The following is a 19,483-nucleotide window of genomic DNA, read 5'->3' as shown; positions in this document are numbered from 1 at the left end:
CCTTACTGCTGGTCCCCCCCTCCACCACTTACTTTGACCATTCCCCTCCCTCCTTCCCTCAGTAAAAAAAGAAGTAAAAACCACACCAATCCCAATGTGACCCTGACCTAACCCTAAACTCGAATGTGAAAGTGGGTTTATTATTAATAATAATGAATTTGAAAGTCATATATGTAAACAGTAAAAAGCAAGCAAGGAGTAAAATAAAGCAAGAACTAGAAACAAGAAAAAACCAGCGCATCTTTCTCTCCTTTTCATGTCATGAAGTGCCCTCTCTCCCAAAAAGTAAAGCAAAATTAAATTAACACACATCATCAGAGGGGCCGTGTCTATGTATGTGGGTCAATTCTCCAACCATAAAATTAATTTCAAAAATATATATAATAATAATAATAATAGTCATAAGTTGCATAAATGTATATTCCCCCCATCTTTCTCCTATAAGCTGTACATTTCTCACCACCTTATTAATAATCACCAGCCAACCAGCCAACCAGCCAGCCAGACATATTTTCCTCTTCTTCACAAATTACACTTGTACAAACAACACAAACAACAAATTAAATCTAAAAACTATCCAATCTCCCACCACAACCACCACCACCAGCCCCGCCCTATCACGATGGCTGATCCACAAAATTCAGCCTCGGGACAGGGCGGGAACCCATTCACCGGGTTTAATTAATCCTATAAGCCTTTCTTTCTTTCTTGCACTAGTTACCTGTCCTCAATGAAGATTCTCCCTATGAAATCTCTAAATCTTCTAGAGTATAATTTTGGATCCACAGCCGATATCGAGGTGGAATCGACTTGCAATGATTTGTATGCGTGTTCTAGTTTCTTGCTGATGTCGTAATCTTGAAGAATATCAATGATTCCGAAGTAAAGAACCACTTCGTATGTTTCCCCGCTTCTTGAAGGTGCTGCTAGGCTGTGTTGATCGAAGTCACTCCTCCTACCCAGCCTCTCCGCCCTAGCTGGCATGTTAGCTCCCAATCTAATCAATGGTTTCCTGATCATAATAACATAAAAAGACTTTCGTAAGGTCCAGATCAATCAAGGCCTTACATTACATGTAATGGGGACCATCATTAAAAACAACACTTGTTTTACTAAACAGGCTCAAGACAACCCATGACCAATTATTATTCTAAACTTGATCAAATTCAATGAAAGTTGTTGCCCAACATGAATGACATCCATATTTAGTTAGAGTCAACTACCATTGTTTCAACTTTATTTTAAATTTAAATTAATTAATACCTTCCAGCCAATATCCTATCCATATCTTGTAACTCAGCTTCAAGGAATCGACAACCACGCATAAACTTTTCATTCTGAAACTTGTCGTTTTTACCTGAAAATTACATAAGTTTATGTTCATCAATTCTTCCTGCCTTTTAACCATCAATCAATTCTTTGACAAAAGGCTTTCATTTTCAACTTACCATTCCTCAAGAAGAAAGGGGACAACCCCATTTTATCGCTTGTATTATCATCTCGGAAATGGAGGCCAACTAACAGACTATAATCCATTATCTTCTCCGCCTCCAGGAATTCACAGTCCCTCTCAATTTGCCTAATCCAATTTATAACAAACCAAAAAAATCAGCCACGAAAAAGAGGATAAAACAAAATAATATATAGGTTAAGAGAATAATTATCGAGGCTTTACTTGATGAGTTCTTGAAACCAGTTTGGCTGGAGTCTGAAGGCAAAGTTCAGATCAAGGTCCTTAAGTGTGGTGGTTTCGTCAATCTCTTCTTCTGGTTTATCTGTTGACCGGCCATGGGAGGACCCTTTAAGATCGAATCGTCTATGAATCCGATATTCAGAGCAGAACAAGTTCCCCATTACTATGAATCGAGTCTGTATCATTAACAAAGCATAATCAAAAACATAATCGCAACTAATAAAAATTGAATACAGATGATATTCGATTTGCATCATACCTTCACTCCACCTACTGGCTTGACGCAATGGACGCCGAAGAACTTGGTGACAAGTGAATTCTCATAGTTGCAAACATGCTTAAAATAACTATGGAGCATTTTGATTAGAACCTGAATCAATCACAGATTGGAATTCAAGTTAGTTTGAGTTTGAGCTAAATGGGTTCAATTAGAGCATGACCAACTGTTGTTATAAGAACAAACCTTGACTTCGGATTTCTTTACTGTCTTAATCATGAATCTGTCATCTTGTGTGAGGTAAAAAACGCTACCGCTCTTGCCTGGGGAAGAAAGTTCTCTCAGTGCGTCATTTCCACAAACAGCTAGCATGTAATCAGCTGGATCGACATGGAATAGCTCTCTTAATCGTCTGAAATTCCAAAATAACAATCAATGATCAGAGAAATGGGATGGAATCTTCTTTGGTTTATGAAGATGATTCGATCTAATACCTGAAAACAATCGGACAATAATCTTTCCATCTGAACTCTGTGGACTGGTGCGGCGGCGTAATCTTAGAACCCTCAGGAGGAAATCTCGTCCAGAACTTCTCTTTGGGATCGAAATCGCTAGATTTAATATCCCGGAGAATCGAAGCGTGTTTTCCGACTGAATGTCTGTGAGATTGGAGAATGATAGAATCAAATCAGATTTGAGTAACTTAGGGATGATGAGTAAGAAAAAAGTCAATGAAAGATGATTACCTGATTCCCAATTGGAGATTCAACATCAAATCGTAAGTTTTATGGCCTTTAGAAATCGTCTGACCAGGCTTCTTCACCTCGCCGTCGAAACAGCAAGGGCTCTTCCTGAACTGACGAAATCCATCGCGAGGACCGTCTCTGTAGAACATCGACGCCTCCACATTGTCGATTATATCGCAAGTAATATCGCCGGCTTCTCCGTCAGATTCCCATATGCATATTCTCGGGAAATTTCTCTCCGTCACGCTTCCTCTCGAACCATCAACAGAGGATCTCTTCTTCGCCGCAACAAAATTCTCGTCCACCATTAACGGAGCTGTAAATTTCTGTCCAAAAGTGAGGTTGTTCTTCGGATCTTTACTTGCTGCAGAGTTACCTCCTGGTCCTGGATAAAACGTACCGTTCAGAATCTGCTGCGATTGATTAGGTTTCGATTCCTTTGATACATTTCCATTGTTGTTGTCCTTATTCCAGCAGCCGATATAGCAACTTCCATCAGGCCAGGAAAACACGCCGTGTCCCTTGGGCACACCGTTCTCCCAGTTTCCATCGTACCGATTTCCATTAGCCCAAATCAAAGTCCCTCGTCCGTTAATCACACCGCCGCGCCACTCTCCAACGTATTCATTCGTGTTCTTCCAAATGTAACGCCCGTGTCCATCTTGTAGATTTCGCCTCCAAGATCCCTCGTAATAATCGCTATTAGCATATCGTTTCACGCCGTATCCGTGTTTCCGATCAGCAGACCATGAACCACGGTAAGTATCGCCGTCTGATCCAATAAAAGTACCAAATCCTTCCATCCTACCTGACTTAAACTCACCCTCGTAAGTAGCACCAGATGGCCACGAAAACTTTCCTTTCCCCGATGCCTTACCTCTCTTCCAATCTCCTTCATACATACATCCATCTGTCCACAAATACTTCCCGGATCCGTGCGGCACATTTGCTGAGAAGCTTCCTATGTACAGATCTCCGTTCGGTAAAGGCTTCTCTATAGTTAAAACGCCTGAAATTAAAGCAGGTCCGGCTTCCACCACTGTAATGGTCGGAGTGACTCTTCGCGTCGCCGCCTGAGATCGGCTCCGGCAAACAGCGAGAACCGGAGGAACTATCTCTTCCTCCTCTGGCTTCTTCTTCTTGACGATGTTATCGTCCGTAAACAACAGAACTGGCTCTGGCATTTTGGTGATGATTGTGATTGTGATTGTGACCTAAAGAAGAGTGAATTTTGATGACCGGAAATCAGTATCGTCGGAAAGTTGGATGATTCACTAACATTTGCGGCGAATCTAGTTTGAATATCAGTAAATAAATTCGTAATGCGTCTGGATTATGTTCTTCAAAAGCCAGCCCAGAATTGATATATAGAGAGAGAAAAAGCAAGAATAGAGAGAGAAAGCTTAGAAATAAGAATTCAGTAACTGAAAAGAAGAAGAACTTATAAGAGAGAAATACAAATAGATACAGCGTGGAGAAAATAGGTCATTCATTAATCATTACTTTTCTATTTTTTTTAATTTTATTTACTTGCAAAAATATAACTATGTTTTTATTTTTTTAAATGATTCTTAAGTTAGTAGGAATAATAAATTAGATATAAAATTCTGATTCCCATCTTGAAGTGGGGTACTATTTAATATACGAATTAAGATAAGCTACCATTGATAGGCCTCCACTAAATTATATGGATGGTACCAATCTAATGTTTATAGCCAAGTTTTTATTTAAATTAAAATTTATGTTGGATTAATATTAAGATTTGTAATATAATGTTAAATGGATTTTATTTAAATTGTTTTGGAATGAGTGGTGGAACCGGGTAACGTGAAGGGTGAGCCAGGCAAATCCAAGTCAATAAAACAATCCGGCCCAGTCCGGCTTCTCTTTTTGTTCATTTAATCACGTGACAACTTTACCCTTGTTTTTTTTTTTATCATTCACTAATATATTTATAAAATCTTAATTTTGTTGATAATACAAATATTACAACAAATTTATGAAATACTTTTTTTATTACAAATTCTATTGAATTTCTATTTATTATTCAAATCAAATCAAAGACAAAGACAATATTAATATTGTTTCAATCTTAATGAAAAATAATAGTAAAAAAATCTATAGTTATAATTCTTAATTGATTTAAATGATTATACAAATACGAGCTTTTTCAATCAAAATAAAAAAAGATTTATATAAGATTTAAATTAATCAAATTGATTCTAAATTATTATCCAACTTGTATACATCGTTTGACCTCAGTCTGCGATGTATGTGTTACATATCTTTCTTTTTTTTAGTAACTCCTCCTAATTAAGAGATTCTCTAATTTGATATTTTCTTTTTATGCTTTTATATTGTAGTATTTTATTTTCGAAAACTTGTGTTTTTTTATTATATTTTTATTGTTTGATTTCTTAAATCATCTTTTATTTTATTGACATTGTTTAAAATAAAATATCTGTATATAATTTATAAATAAAAGTATAATTGAGTTTCTAGTTTCAAATACCACAATATAATGAGATATTTATGTATACAAAATAGTAATAATTAATCACATAAATAACTAATTAATTATTAATCATCTCTAATAAATTTTAGTTGATTTTAAAATTTATATTTAATTTTGTTGGCAAACACAAAATTGTTTATTTATTTACTATAAAGGAATAACTTTTTACCATTTTGATTTTTGCTATGGATGGATGTAAATCTATTATTTACTGAAAGGAATGTCATAATTAATTATATAGCTCATTCAAGATTTTTGTTCATCCACAGCATGTCTGTGGATTCACATAATTTTTAGGAGCGGATTCACTCAATTAAGACTTCTTTTTATATTTTGAATGTAGATTTTTATCCAAAATTATATATATATATATATATATACTTTTAAATTAAATTTTAAATATAAAAATAGATTATAATAATTTAACCAATTAAAAACCTACCAAATCTACTTTTTAATCAAACAATTAAAAAAAGAAGAATTAAACCCCTAAAATCCTACATCAAACAAGCCCTAAGAGCATTATTTTCCATTTGCTTAGACTTTCTTTTACATTTATCAGTTTCCGTGATATATTCAGCTATATATTTGAAATAATTTATTCGTCCAAATTACTCTATCAGTTCATTTACAATTGTAAATTAAATCAAACTAACATTTTGGGTGTGCTTAATCAAATTGAAAATTTAAGTGTTTATTATTAAATAGTTAATTTTTAGTACTAAATTAGATAAATGTCTAAAATTAAATATTGAATAAATAAAATAAAATATTTGAATATTGAAAGTTAATTTAATAAATATGAAACTACAATAAATTTTAAAAATGAGTTCATTACATAATAAAATTTTACTTTTTGCTAGGACGTAAATAAATGTTTTCGTCTGAACAAGACGTTATGTGTTGGCATAAAACATTGATAATTTAATGTGAGACATTGTTATAAGTTATTCGATAAAATGAGTTAATATAATTTTTGTTGAGAGAAATTTTGAGAGTCAAAGATTCCATCCAAGATCTCGTTTTTTGAATAAAACGTTATTCATTGTGGAATTCTTACGGATGATATGTACATGAAAAAAAATTGTATTTTGGTTAGCCGTTTTCGTACGTGTCACGAGAAAGTTGATCGACAACTCACTTGCTTTTGCATTGTCGAGCAATGACTAGTATCTGAAGTCTTTTATGATGTATCACTGTGATTCATTGGGTGATGCCCGAGTCTTTGAATTGATGCGACTAATATGACAGACTTACATAATTGTGTTACCATCCCAATTATTTTTTGGTGGACTATCTGGTTGAAGATAAATCGTCGATCTTTCATTGATCGTAGTCGTCTGAATCATTATAATGTTATTATATTATGATGTTTTCTGATATTAATTCAGGAAAATAAATAGAGTCCGTCGGGGAATTAATTGTTTTTTCTCGAAAAATGACGAGCTCAATAACCTATTGAGTAAAAATTTTTATATTTTAGTTTTAGTTTTTATTTATTTATTTTATCTTCGTATCATATTTTTATCGTTATGTTAAAACGAATTTTATCATTTTTAATATATATAAATTTTTTTAACAAAAAGTATTTCAATATATTTACCATTACAGTAACGTCAATAATTTTCGACGGAATTAAGCAAGATATTCTAATTTAATTATTGTAACTCAAAAAATTAAGTGAGATAATTAAGGGATAAACTATATATAAACATAACCTTAGTTGTTATATAGTGTTGTATACTTCTCTTTAATGCTTGTTGAGTACAAATTACAATTTACAAGTGTTAGAGTAGGAAAAATGTTATAGTTTTTTATTTTATTTTCATTGTCTCTGTAATAATTTCAATGTGATAACACCAATTAAGAATGGATGAACACCAGTTCGGATATTTTTGCAAATTATATGTTACATTTGTATCTGCAAAGAATAATTGACCAACAAATCAAACATATGGAATAAAATATCTTCTTCTTAATCCATGCTTGTTATCCTCAAAATTATGTTCAATACCATTTTTCTAGCATCATTACAAAATTCCCAATCTCCCGGTGCAAGAACAAGAAGAAAATTGACAAATATTATGTCAAATTCAGTCACAAACAAAGAATCAAATTTGATATGTATATCACGCAATTTCAATATATTATCTTACGCACGCTAGTACTAATGTATTAACAAGTATTAAATAATTTATTTTTTTAGACAAAATTTCAAAATAGTTGTACTACCTAAACAAGAAAATGGGTGAAATGTTATTATCTTAAACAAGGAAAATGGGACCCTCTTCTTTTAGTTGTATCCCAAACATACATTTTACATAATTCTGTTTAAAATCCCAATAAAAATGTCTATTTTTTGTTTTGTTTTTTATCATACTTAAAGTAAAGCGTTTTTATTGAGAATTAATCCGTAATCTTTAATCTTCAAACACACAAACATAACCACTGAACAATCTTAACGAGTTCAAAAATCTATACATGTATCCTCAAGTTTTTGTGCAAGTAGTTTCGTAAGCGTTGACGTTATTGTGTGGTATGGGAAGGGAATTGCATGAACATGCTTTCCAAATAGCATTCTTTCTTCAAATGATAACATTTCTTTTCATCATTTTCTTTTCATTTGATCGATAATGAAGTCTCACACACTAGTTACAGTAGTTCTAACTTTTCTTGCCCAGAGTTGGAGTCCATACATTTGCATTTGAGAGGGTCCTCCATATTCAAAACTCCTTAGCTAACATTCTTTGATGACTCCTCTCTTCGATTTCTTTAAGGAAAGAAGTGGTTCTTTTCCAACGTTTGACATTTGCCCATGATCGATATTAGATAGGGTTTTGAATTTCATGGACACGCTCTTCCATAAAAAGGGCATCATGATTAAAGAATGTGTGAATGATGAATGTAGGACAAATGTCATTTATGTCCAAGTATTTTGTTTTTTATTTTTACAATTCTTCATTGTAATGGATAGTAGCCGTGATAGAATTTTCTTCTCAAATAAACACAATTATATATGGAGAGGATGGGTTGTCTTATCTCACCCCTCAATTTAGGACGATTTCTCCATATGAAGGTTTCATTTTTTTAGCATTAGCAAATGAAAATACAAAAATGATAAACCTCATAGATTAAGTCATTTAATATTAATTTATGCTTGTTAATGTTTGGATTATGGATTGCTGCATTATTCAATTAACCATTGAATTTGCTTTGTTTATTTTTAGACTTTATATTCTTTTTAATTATCCTTTTTTAACATCATTTTATTACTAATAGAGTTGTTTTTGTGTTATTTTGTTGATGTGTTTACATTTATTCTCGTTTAATAAATTGTATGATGCTAGTTCGCGAACACGTTTAATTTGAATTAGTGATAATTTTCTTTTACAAAATAACATATTTAATCCGACAATTATATATATATATATATAATTGTATAATTGTATCGAACTGATATTTGGTCAATTATGGATTAATATCACTTTTTATTAATGATCCATATATATTAAAAATGATAAGAAATGTTTAACATAAATGAAAAAAAATTACAATCACGTAAAAGGGATTATTCGACCGCTTTAAGCTTCCTTTACTCCAAGTTGATAACGAATCGAACCCATTGTTGTAACCTACTTTTTTCACCTAGGTTAGTGAACTTATAGATTCTCGAAAAAAATAATTAACTCCCAAACCGATTTCACTGGCTTTTCGAAATGAATATCAGAAAACGTCATAATAATAATATTATGAATGATACACATTAGACGTCTACAATTCATTGAAAGTTCGCTGATTTCTCTTCAACTAGATAGTCCGCCAAAAAATAATTGTAATGAAAACTTAATCGCATCAATCCAAACTCTCAACAACTACTCAAAGACTCAAGCATCACTCAATTAATCTTAGTAATACTCTGCAAAAGACTCTATATATTAGTCACTCTTCAATAAATACAAAAGTAAGTGAGTTGTCGATTCAACCTACTTGTGACACATACGGTAACGACTTACCATAATACAAGTCACTCCTTGACAATGCAAACATAAGTGAGTTGTTGATACAGCTTTCTCTTAGTACATACTACCACAAAGACTTACCATAATAACACATTTTTTATTAATAAGTTTGTAAAATTTTCACCATGAATAGCGCTTCATTCAAATAACGAGATTTTGGATGAAAATTTGACTCTCAGTGTTTCTTTCAATAAAAGTCATATGAAATTATTTTATCAAACAAATTGTAGCAATGTCCATCATGGAAACTATACATGTTTTTCAAGTGTCAACGCATAACGTTTGTTTAGACGGAAACATTTGTTTGTGTCCTACAAAAGTAAAATTTATTATGTGAATAACTTCTCTAATATTTAATTTTTTTATATCTAATTCGGTTAACGAAATCAGTACTAAACCAATGATTAAATATATTTTTAACTGTGACATTTTTATATATAACAATGAAAATAAACTCATGATACGTTATAATTAGATTTTTAACACCACATTCAATCCAATGTCGTCCCAAAAATTGATCGAGTATCAATCCCAACAATTATTCACAATCACTTCTAAATGAGTCATATATTTGTTTTTTTTAATACTCTGTTAATTTTAGCACAAATAGACAATTTTCGGGAAGCTTAACACATAACCATCATTATAAGCCTCACTTTCAATCCATTTTCTTTAATGAAAACCAAACCATAAATATTTATGTTGGTAAGCTTTTTAATTTAAGCATCTATTATGAATAAGCTACCTAGCTAGCTAGGACGTGTATGGTTCTATTAAGACATTTCGTATGTAATAGCGTCTCAACTTTGGTAGGTAATTATTTATTAAGAATTAAATGGGATATTATGATTTTGACATAATGTATTTCATAATGCACCGAATTAAAAGCTAATAATAGAACCTAAGCAATGATTAAGACTACCATATCTTTAAAACTACCTACTAAACTCGTCAACTCCTATATCTCATATTTAAACATAACTATGAAGTAAATATTTAAAATACCATATATACTTTTTTATAACTTAAACTATATATTGATTTATAACCATATTTTAGTCTGTGTTTAGAATTAAATTTTATATGTAATATTAACTTAAAAATCTATTTTTTTGTCAAATAAAAGATAGATAGATCATGGGTTTGAAGATATTCCTGAAACAAATACGGCGAGTCTAAATCGTTGAGTTAATACACATATTTCAATTATTGTATTCGACCGATGCGCATAATTCATGACATCATTATTTGACACTATCCGAAATATATTTTTTCTTTGTCGAGTTTCGATTTAACTCTTGTTTTGTCTGTCATAGTTCTCATGGTCCTTCCCCTATGTTGGAAGGGTAATTCTGAAGAAAACTGGTTTCTAGAATATTACATTGTCTTCAATTTGTTTGTATGTCTTCCAACATAAGGAGAGAACATCATATAAAACTAACCGGTGAAATCAATAGTAAAGAAATGATTATATAATTAAATTCATTTTTATTTTCTTTATTATTTAAATAACTTCATATCTAAGGTTAGAAAATGACTAAAATTTTGGGATTCACAATCTTTTAGACGCTAGTTGCTACACCGAATTCTCGTTTGGAGTGCGATTAATTTTCGCGAGATAAGGATAATCTACCGTCTTTGTTTTTTCTTTCACCGTTTGTCTTTTTTTTTTATTTTTTTATTTTTATTTTTTTAATGTCATATTTTATTTTGTTATGCTTAAACAAATTTTATTTTTAATTTATGATGAACCTTTTAAAAAAGAAAAGAATAACAAGAAGATGTGTCGTCTCACATATTCGAGGATGGAATAAACATACTGAACATATTTATAATTATAATTATATCTTTTTATAAGTTAAAAAAAGAATATAAGATATATGCTTCTAACCTTTTAATGTTGGGTCATTTTACTTTATTTTTTGGTTCGAGAATATAATTTTAATTCTTGATCAGTCAAATACAAATGTATAAAATCAAACACTTAACTAGCTAGCAACAAGATGTAACATTGTCATTGGAAATATTCCCCACTCAAATTGTTCCATCAATAACAAATTAAGATCCTACAAGGAACTCGAATATTTTTTTTATTCATTTCATTGTCTTTTGATTAATATTCACATCACTTTTAAACAAAGTTTCATTTAAATAAAAAAGAAGTTAGGTACTTAAAATATATGAGAGTGAAAAATAAATAACAAAATATAAGGGTAGGTCTCACCGTCTGACCCAACCCATTATTCCAGCTGGTTTAACTATCATATAAAATAAATAAATAAATAAATATGGAAGCGCCGTGATTATCTCAAAGATTAAAAATGGGGGGTAACAACAAGAGATGCTCTAGTTTATATCGTTGTCATTTTCAATCTATTTTTAGTATTTCTTTCATATAATTCAAATTCCCTTTTATTTTCTTAAGTTGTCAAAAGAAATTCGTATTCCTTTTTTACATTATAAAATTGAATTCCTTATCTTAAGTAAGAATATATTCTATTTGTTTTTATCTCTACAAACTGAAAATAAATCATGATTACAATTTATTTCAAGATTATATTCAATTTATGTTCTAAATATAAATTCCTCACTCCAAAATATTATATATATATAATAAAAGTAAAATTCAAATTTGTTTTAGTTAAATTTTAAATTATATCCAATATTTGTTTATTCAAATAATTAAGATCATTATATTTTTTTAAATACTTTACTTGACGCATTTATTATTCAAAATTTTACTTAAAAAATAAAAATTTCGAGTTTAATTCACACTAAAATACATTTTAAGTTAATGTGAGATTTTTTAATGTTTAAAAAAATGTCATAAATTATCTACAGGTAAGAAAAAGAAGTCTAGGTAAATATAATATTGTCCATGACTTCATCTTCATGTCATATTATGTCTTCTTTCCCTATGGAGGATGCTTTGTAAATTGTAACCTATGAAAGTCTATGAAGAGTATTTTTATCCTTCAACTATTTAAGTGTAAGGTTACTCACAAATGTCTTAAATTGGTAACAATTGAGAATTATCTATTGAAAAAAAAAAGTTCATTTAAACTTAAATTACATAAATCACAAAACATATTTGTCCAAAAGATTAATTTGCTCATAATATTGAAGTTTGTGGTATTTATAATATCTTAAAGGGTAGTTTTACTCTATATAGAAAATTTTGGGACAAATATTGTCTTTATTATTTATTTCATATCCAACTTTGATAACACCCATAACGAAGAGTGCATATTAGCTGGAATTTATATGACTTTATTATCCTAAGCCCATCAAAATTAGAGCGATTAAATTGATAGAGAATCTCTTTACTCCAAAGCAAAACAAAACAAGTGATTTATTTAGTAGACAATAGGAGATGATGGATATCCTAAGTATAGACTAAATTTACTTTTATGTGATTGATTGATTGATGAATAATATTCTTATGATATGTATATATGGCTTGATGAATCAATTTTTTAAATAAATTTAACTTTGATTTTACTATGTAGTTTATTAAAATTCTACATTCTATCGTATATTTGAGATATTGAATTGATTTGATAAATTTTGATCATATATATTCAATAATTTAAATTAACTTTAAAGTAATTAACCATATATAATAGTGAATGACAAAGAGGTGCATAACTAATATTAAATAACTTAATACATTAAGATATCAAATTTTTATTTTTAATTCTCACTTAAAACGTCTTTTTAAGTCTTGGTAAGTTAGATGTTATTACCGCGAGAGTTAGGTTAACTTTCTACGTTCAACTTTAAAAAATTAATATTTGAAATAACTTATTTTTTTGTTCTAAATAAATTTGACAATAGATAAATAGATTTATTTTTTGAAATTTTGAACAAATAGAAACAAATAAATTGCTTAACAAGTATTGAAGTAACCGTAACATAAATAATCATAAAAATTATTCATTTGCATACCTTACTCTATTTTGATTTGGACAAAATAATCAAATAGTACTTGCATTAGTCAGAAGCACCATCATTATTAGTTTTTCATTAGTCAGAAGTCAGAACTAAATTATTTTGTATTACCTTAAAATATTTTATGAATAACTACCATCATTTTTTTTTATTATAAGTTTAATTTATCTATATATAATGCATTGAAATGATATTAATTTTATACGAATCATTCTCAATTATTATCATATTACTAACTTCTTAATAAATTATGAATCCCATAAGCTATATATAAATACATAAGTTTGTCTTATTTTACATTAATTTTTATCTATCTTTTCTTTTGGCCTTCATTTAATTTTAGGGTTCATCACCATGTATATATGATATTATTTAATTAATGCCTTTTCATCTAATATCTTTTATGATATTAATGAAAACATTTCTGTTAGGATGACTAGATTCAATTGTGATTTGTGAAGGCTTTTGATCTATGTTTATACATTAGCTTTTGGAAGAATATTTTGATATATAGTTTGATGCTGAATTTTCCAGATTAATGGAGATTGTCATTTCTGAGAATGCTAGCTTCTGAGAGACATGCATGACCCACTCATGTGAATTTTAGTCCTAATTAACGTGGTCAGCTGGGACTTTAGTTAGTCTTCATATGCAAGATTATAGGGATGTATCGGCCGGATCAAAAAACTTATATATATAATACGTTATATTACAAAAACATGAATGTTCACACTATCACGAAAGACACCAAAAACACAACCAAATTAATCATTTGGGGAGCAAGAGTGAAAATATATGCAAAAAAAAGCTCACTAACGATTACTGAACGTACTACAACTTCTTTCAAATCAAATAGTTCACCAAAAAATAATTGAGAAAATTGACTCATCGAATCAATCTAATCAAGCTCGCGGTTTCTATTACAAAATCTCAACAACCGACGATTGATTCAGATATCACTCATTCAATGAAAATCATGTTTCAAATTAGGCTCTAAATCGCAATCACTCATTTACAATGCAAAAATAAGTAACTTCTTTAATAAGGTGTTGTCTTCACTTCTTCGAAACAAATTTTACAACAACTAACTATAATACATATTTTTTGTTATGTAACTATCATTTATCAAAATTCCTCAATGCATGACATTTCATTCAAAAAACGAGATTTTTAAAAAGAATTTAAAATCTCACAACTTCTCAAATAAGAAGACTTACGAGACAATATCCACAAATAATAATGTAAAAAAATTACCGACATTAAAAGAATTCATTGTTTAACTTTATTTTTTTAAATTGATTTTGTTGTTTAATGGTTTGATTTTGATTTCTTTAATTATTGACTAAGATTTTTTTGTTTGCTCAAACAACTATATATTTTGATTTTCAATTGTTATTGAAAACATATTATATATATGCAATTATCAAAAGGAATCCACATTCAATTAATTCTTGGTAGCAAACAATAGCATATTCTCTTGAAATCAATATTTATGTTCAAGTAACAAAGGTTGACTCAAATAAAATAAAATAAAATGTAATAGAAAGAATAGAAACATGAGATAGGTCATACATTCACCTAACCATCTATACCTATCTGAACTAGAAAGCCCCAAATCCCATAAGAACTATAAATAAATAAATGCCAAATTAAGGTCGACTAGCCCATACACAAATTAGCCAATCATAAGCAAACAATTGTAAGATAGAGAAAAAAGAAAATAAAACATAGCCATGTGGCCATAAGCTGGACCATGTAGTTTAAAGAAAGGAAATAATCTCACTACTTAATTGATCGCGCTAGGTCTAAACCGTTGCCGACCCTATCCGATAATTAACCAATAATTCCCAAAGCCAACAAAAACATTAATTAATCAACTACATATTTTTTAATTTATTGTTGAAAATTAATATGATCCCACAATCGTAACAATCCAATCATCATATATAACCTTCATTTCAATTTAAAATTTATTTTAAAAACGTTTTAGATGAGAATTGAACTCATGCACGTCAGACAAAATCCAGTCCAAAATGATGAAATATTGACAAAATTAAAGAATACATGATTAGCATATTGAGGTAATTTGAGGGTGAAAGACAAAAAAATTTATTCATATATATGTATCAAAAAAATGTATAAGATTTTTTTTTAAGAAGGTAGCTCTCATGCATATATCAAACTTTCATTTCTTACTAGAACAAAGTTTAAAATGTATATAAAAAATATTAAAAAGTTTATAACAAATTTTGAGCTTTCTTCTTAAATTTTATTTTAATTAAAATTAAATATATTATTTTAATTATATACCAACATATAATTATGATATTATTTTCATTGTCATAAAAAGAAAAATTCAATGATAAAAAAGAAGAATGATGTACAATTCATATGTGACAATATATTGTTATTAGTGGAAATAGTTATTTTATAACTTTATTAATATAAACTTCATTTAAAAAATAAGCAGAATAAATAAGTAAATTACATTTTGACATTTATTTAAGCTTAATTAGTGGCATAATAATAGACAATTTCATTCTAAATTATTTTTTATTATTTATTAAGGGTACAATTAATTAATAAGCACAAAACATGATATTTACATAATACTTTATATCTTCTTTGGAAAATAGCATTATTTCCTTATTGTCATTGCCCTAATCATTTCATTTTTGATTAGTTGTTGTAATAGTCAACACCCATTAATTCATGATTTATAAGTTAAATAACATTGTTTAATAATCATTTAACAGGAGAATCCACAACAACTCAAGACCTATATAAAAATTGGTTTTGCAGTATTTTCTTTATGGGAGAGTGAGATTTCAAATAAATTGATCATATGTTAAAACACTTATATATATTTTGTCAACACATTAGATTATAGTGTATCTATCGTGACAAATGATATTAGATTTCAATTACTCATTTTGAGTTATCTAGAGGAAGAAGAACTAATTATAATCCAAATTCTATATATCATTGTACATATGAGAATGTATATGCGAGTTTTCTTACACATGCACATGCCTTTTCCTAGACATGGATATCTCAAAATATTATTGTTTCTCATTGTTTTAATTATTTGTTTTCATTACATATGGGTATTTTTTGAGTTGTAATTATATGTTACTAGATTAAACATAATCTAATGGTAAAATTTCTCTTTGCCAAGGAGAATTCATGAACTACTATAATTTAATTTAATCTCACATTTTCATATTTGTTTATCTTTGTTCGGCCTTGAAAGAGATTCTTTAATTCCTTTTGTTACATGTGTTTCTTTAACTTGACTCTAAATATTTCTTTTTTCATTTTCAAATATTATAACATCTTTTTGTTTGTGTATAACAAATTATACATAACTTGTATCAAACTTTTTTTTAATGGGTACTGTTTGACTAGGGGATCTACGAAGGGGCCGAAGTCCACCCGATTTTTTTTTACCGTTCAAACTTGACTATACCAGCTAATTTCTTAATTTTTTTAATATACTTCAATATTTTTTATTTAATTATTAAAAAAATGATAAAACTTACATTTAAACACTAATTTTATTCAGAATTTTCTCGTTATTTTTTTAAACCCACCCTATTTTTTTTAAACCTACCCTACCTTAATCCCATGTGATCTTTATGCTAACTATGCAATAATGAAAATATATTATCCCTTAAAAATATATTGGGATGTTTCACTTCTATATATATCATGAATATCTCTCTTTGAATTATTTTAAGTTTAAAACAATTAAGTATTTGTTTTTGAAAAAGTAACTATTTTTCATTAAGCTACAACCCTGAAATAGTAGTGGATCAATATCGTGAACCATTACAAACCAAATTATGGCAAAAATTATCACAAATTTAACAAAATATATGAACAATACTAATATTAATTATGTAATAAGTAATAAGAACTATATCCATGACTTTTTTTATTTGTTTATTTGTTTTTTGAAATTAGAAACAAATGCGATTTATCAACTTATTTTGAATATAGATTTTCTATTGTGTATTGTTATGAAAGTATTGTTGCGTGAGATTAATGTGATTGTATTTGAAAAATTAAATTGTTGTTATAGAAGATCTCAATTTTGTTAGAGACAAATAAATCTCCATTTAATAAAAAAAAATAAGTAAAGTAGAATTTAGACTGGACCACAAGCTGAATGATTGAATGTGATCAAATATTAGGTTAGATCACAAGCTGGATGATTGAATATAATTGAAAGGGATTAGTTTTATAAATAAAATAAGTGAACAAAAACCAACCCTATATTTCCAATAGACTAAATTTCTCTTAATTTTGTTGATAGGAAGATATAGCTAGGTAGTATTTTTGGTGCATTATATTACATACTTTATAGCCCCCTCAAGTGCATGATGAGACAAATTAGAAGAGAAAGACTGTTGAAAATAGAGGTCCCATTAGGCAGCAACAAATAAGTGTTTTATATATGAAATTCGAGGTTCTGGATGAATTAACCATATATATAATCCAAGTTTTGTCCCATCGTTTGTCTCTTAAATGAAAAGTCACGAGTTCGCCCCTACATGACGTGTTTTTATCTTCTATTTTTAATATTAATGATCATGACCGAAAATGTCTTCACCCTAACAAAAAAAAAAAAATAATAGAGATAATTAAGACGTTTAATAAACCTAAGTTTCAAATATTAATTAATGTTCTACCCTTATTTGGCATGTTTTATCATTCTTTCTTCTTTTTAAAATAAAAAATTAATCAAGACTCATGATAAGGATTTCATAAGTAGACAAAATAAAATAAAATTAAGCAATAGATAATTAAGACTTTTAACCTAAGTTCACTCATATTTATTCAAATGAGTTCATTTTGAAAGTGGGGATTTTTTTATTATTAATTCACATAAAACGTGACGTCAAACTACCGTGGAGAATTTCTTTTGAAAAGGATGCAACTTTTCAAACCGTGGGTAATTTTTATTCATCTTAAAAAAAAAATAAAAAAAATCCGTGGGTACATAATTATAGAAGAGAAAACAATATAGAAGAATTGAGGACCACAAATGTCTAAACCTTATATATTTCATTGAACACTCATTTTCTAAAAAAGCCTTGGGTTGGGTGGTTATCATTTGGACAAAATGCAATGTCCCATCTCATGGTTTCTTTTCAAAATTTTGTTCATGAAGCCCACTTCTCATATGTGGACCAACCTAAATTCTCACATGTAGTCTGCAACCCACCAAGGGTCCCATGACTCCCATCTCAACCAAAAAAAAGATTCTGGCGAAGTAATAGTCGCCGAGTTCAGAAGAAAAAAAATACATTATTATTCGTGGATTATGTCCAAAGTTTCAACAAAATCCATATCCTTATTGCAAATGTTTTGTCTTAGTAAATATAGATAGAAATGATCAATGTAACTCATGCTACAACTATACTTGTTCAAATAGGTTAATGGAACCACTACTAGAATAAGGAGGAGTCTAGACTATATAACTATATATATATATTATATCATAATGACACCATGTGTAATTAATTAATATTGCGCCATGATAATGGCAATCTACTTCATTTATCATGGCTACCAGAATCAATTGCATGCTTGTCATGAAATTTACTTTATAGTTGTTAAAGATATACCTAATTAAGAAGGAGATAGAATTAAAGGAGTACCTAAAGCTAGCAGCTAGTTGGAAAAAGTTTTGGAAGTGGTTTTTCATTGGTTTATTTTTTTGGCTTATTTGTTTGTTTTTAGGGTTTAGTTGGGAAACAGGTGAAGCCAGCAGCATGCATTGGTTCAGACATCCCTGTCTTGTGGGTTTTTAATTTATTTTTAGTTTTATGTTACGTGGGTCCTCGATCAGTGTTTCCTTCACATGGGGAGTTCTAGCTAGCTAGCTAGAATCATATTATTACTGTCAAATTGTATTTATATATGGTCTGGTACTATATATCATCGAGACCATGTGAAATATTGAATTGGTCATGATATGTTTGACTCATGTTAATGATCGATCGATGAAGTGTTGTATTAAGAGTGAAAGGATATGCAAACTCTTTTTGTGTTGTACATTAATTATATGCGATTTAAAATAACCAAGAAATGATTTATTAAAGGAGATAAGAGACGAAATTATTTTAAGATTTCTTATTGAAACTCTACTAGGTTAAATATGCTGGCATAGTATGAGTTCTAATCTTGATTTGATGGTCTATCAAAATTAGGAATAATAAAGTTAGTATTTTATGAAGAAACTGATGATTCTTTTAGTTTGGATAACATCTAAATATAGTTGGCTATGAATTGACATGAAAATCTACACAATAAAATTACATGTTTGATAAGATA

At 29.1% G+C, this 19,483-nt stretch overlaps 1 protein-coding gene across 1 annotated transcript; it reads right to left on the bottom strand.

Annotated features, from left to right (window-relative positions):
- Nucleotides 1–365: 365 nt before the first annotated feature.
- Nucleotides 366–4,047, bottom strand: LOC124925501 (phosphatidylinositol 4-phosphate 5-kinase 1-like). The gene is made up of 8 exons (XM_047465524.1): nucleotides 2,657–4,047; nucleotides 2,405–2,569; nucleotides 2,157–2,322; nucleotides 1,953–2,063; nucleotides 1,676–1,869; nucleotides 1,449–1,579; nucleotides 1,264–1,357; nucleotides 366–1,012 (listed from the first exon to the last, which is right to left on the bottom strand). The coding sequence occupies exons 1-8, from the start codon at nucleotides 3,838–3,840 to the stop codon at nucleotides 718–720; spliced, it is 2,340 nt and encodes a 779-aa protein (XP_047321480.1). The 5' UTR covers nucleotides 3,841–4,047; the 3' UTR covers nucleotides 366–717.
- Between the last annotated feature and the right edge of the window lie 15,436 nt (nucleotides 4,048–19,483).

The sequence above is a fragment of the Impatiens glandulifera genome, chromosome 2, assembly GCF_907164915.1.
Source record: "Impatiens glandulifera chromosome 2, dImpGla2.1, whole genome shotgun sequence".
Lineage (NCBI taxonomy): Eukaryota > Viridiplantae > Streptophyta > Magnoliopsida > Ericales > Balsaminaceae > Impatiens > Impatiens glandulifera.
The sequence above is the reverse complement of the archived record's forward strand: the minus strand, read 5'-3'. Positions and strand labels throughout refer to the sequence as shown.

What these genes read in the sequence shown, in the direction of transcription:
- LOC124925501 (XM_047465524.1), bottom strand. Translation starts at nt 3,840, where the DNA reads ATGCCAGAGCCAGTTCTGTTGTTTACGGACGATAACATCGTCAAGAAG. An exon ending in AGCCAGTAGGTGGAGTGAAG is followed by an intron (nt 1,870 to 1,952) that starts GTATGATGCAAA and finishes TTAATGATACAG; the next exon opens with ACTCGATTCATAGTAATGGG. An exon ending in GATAGGATATTGGCTGGAAG is followed by an intron (nt 1,013 to 1,263) that starts GTATTAATTAAT and finishes TATTATGATCAG; the next exon opens with GAAACCATTGATTAGATTGG.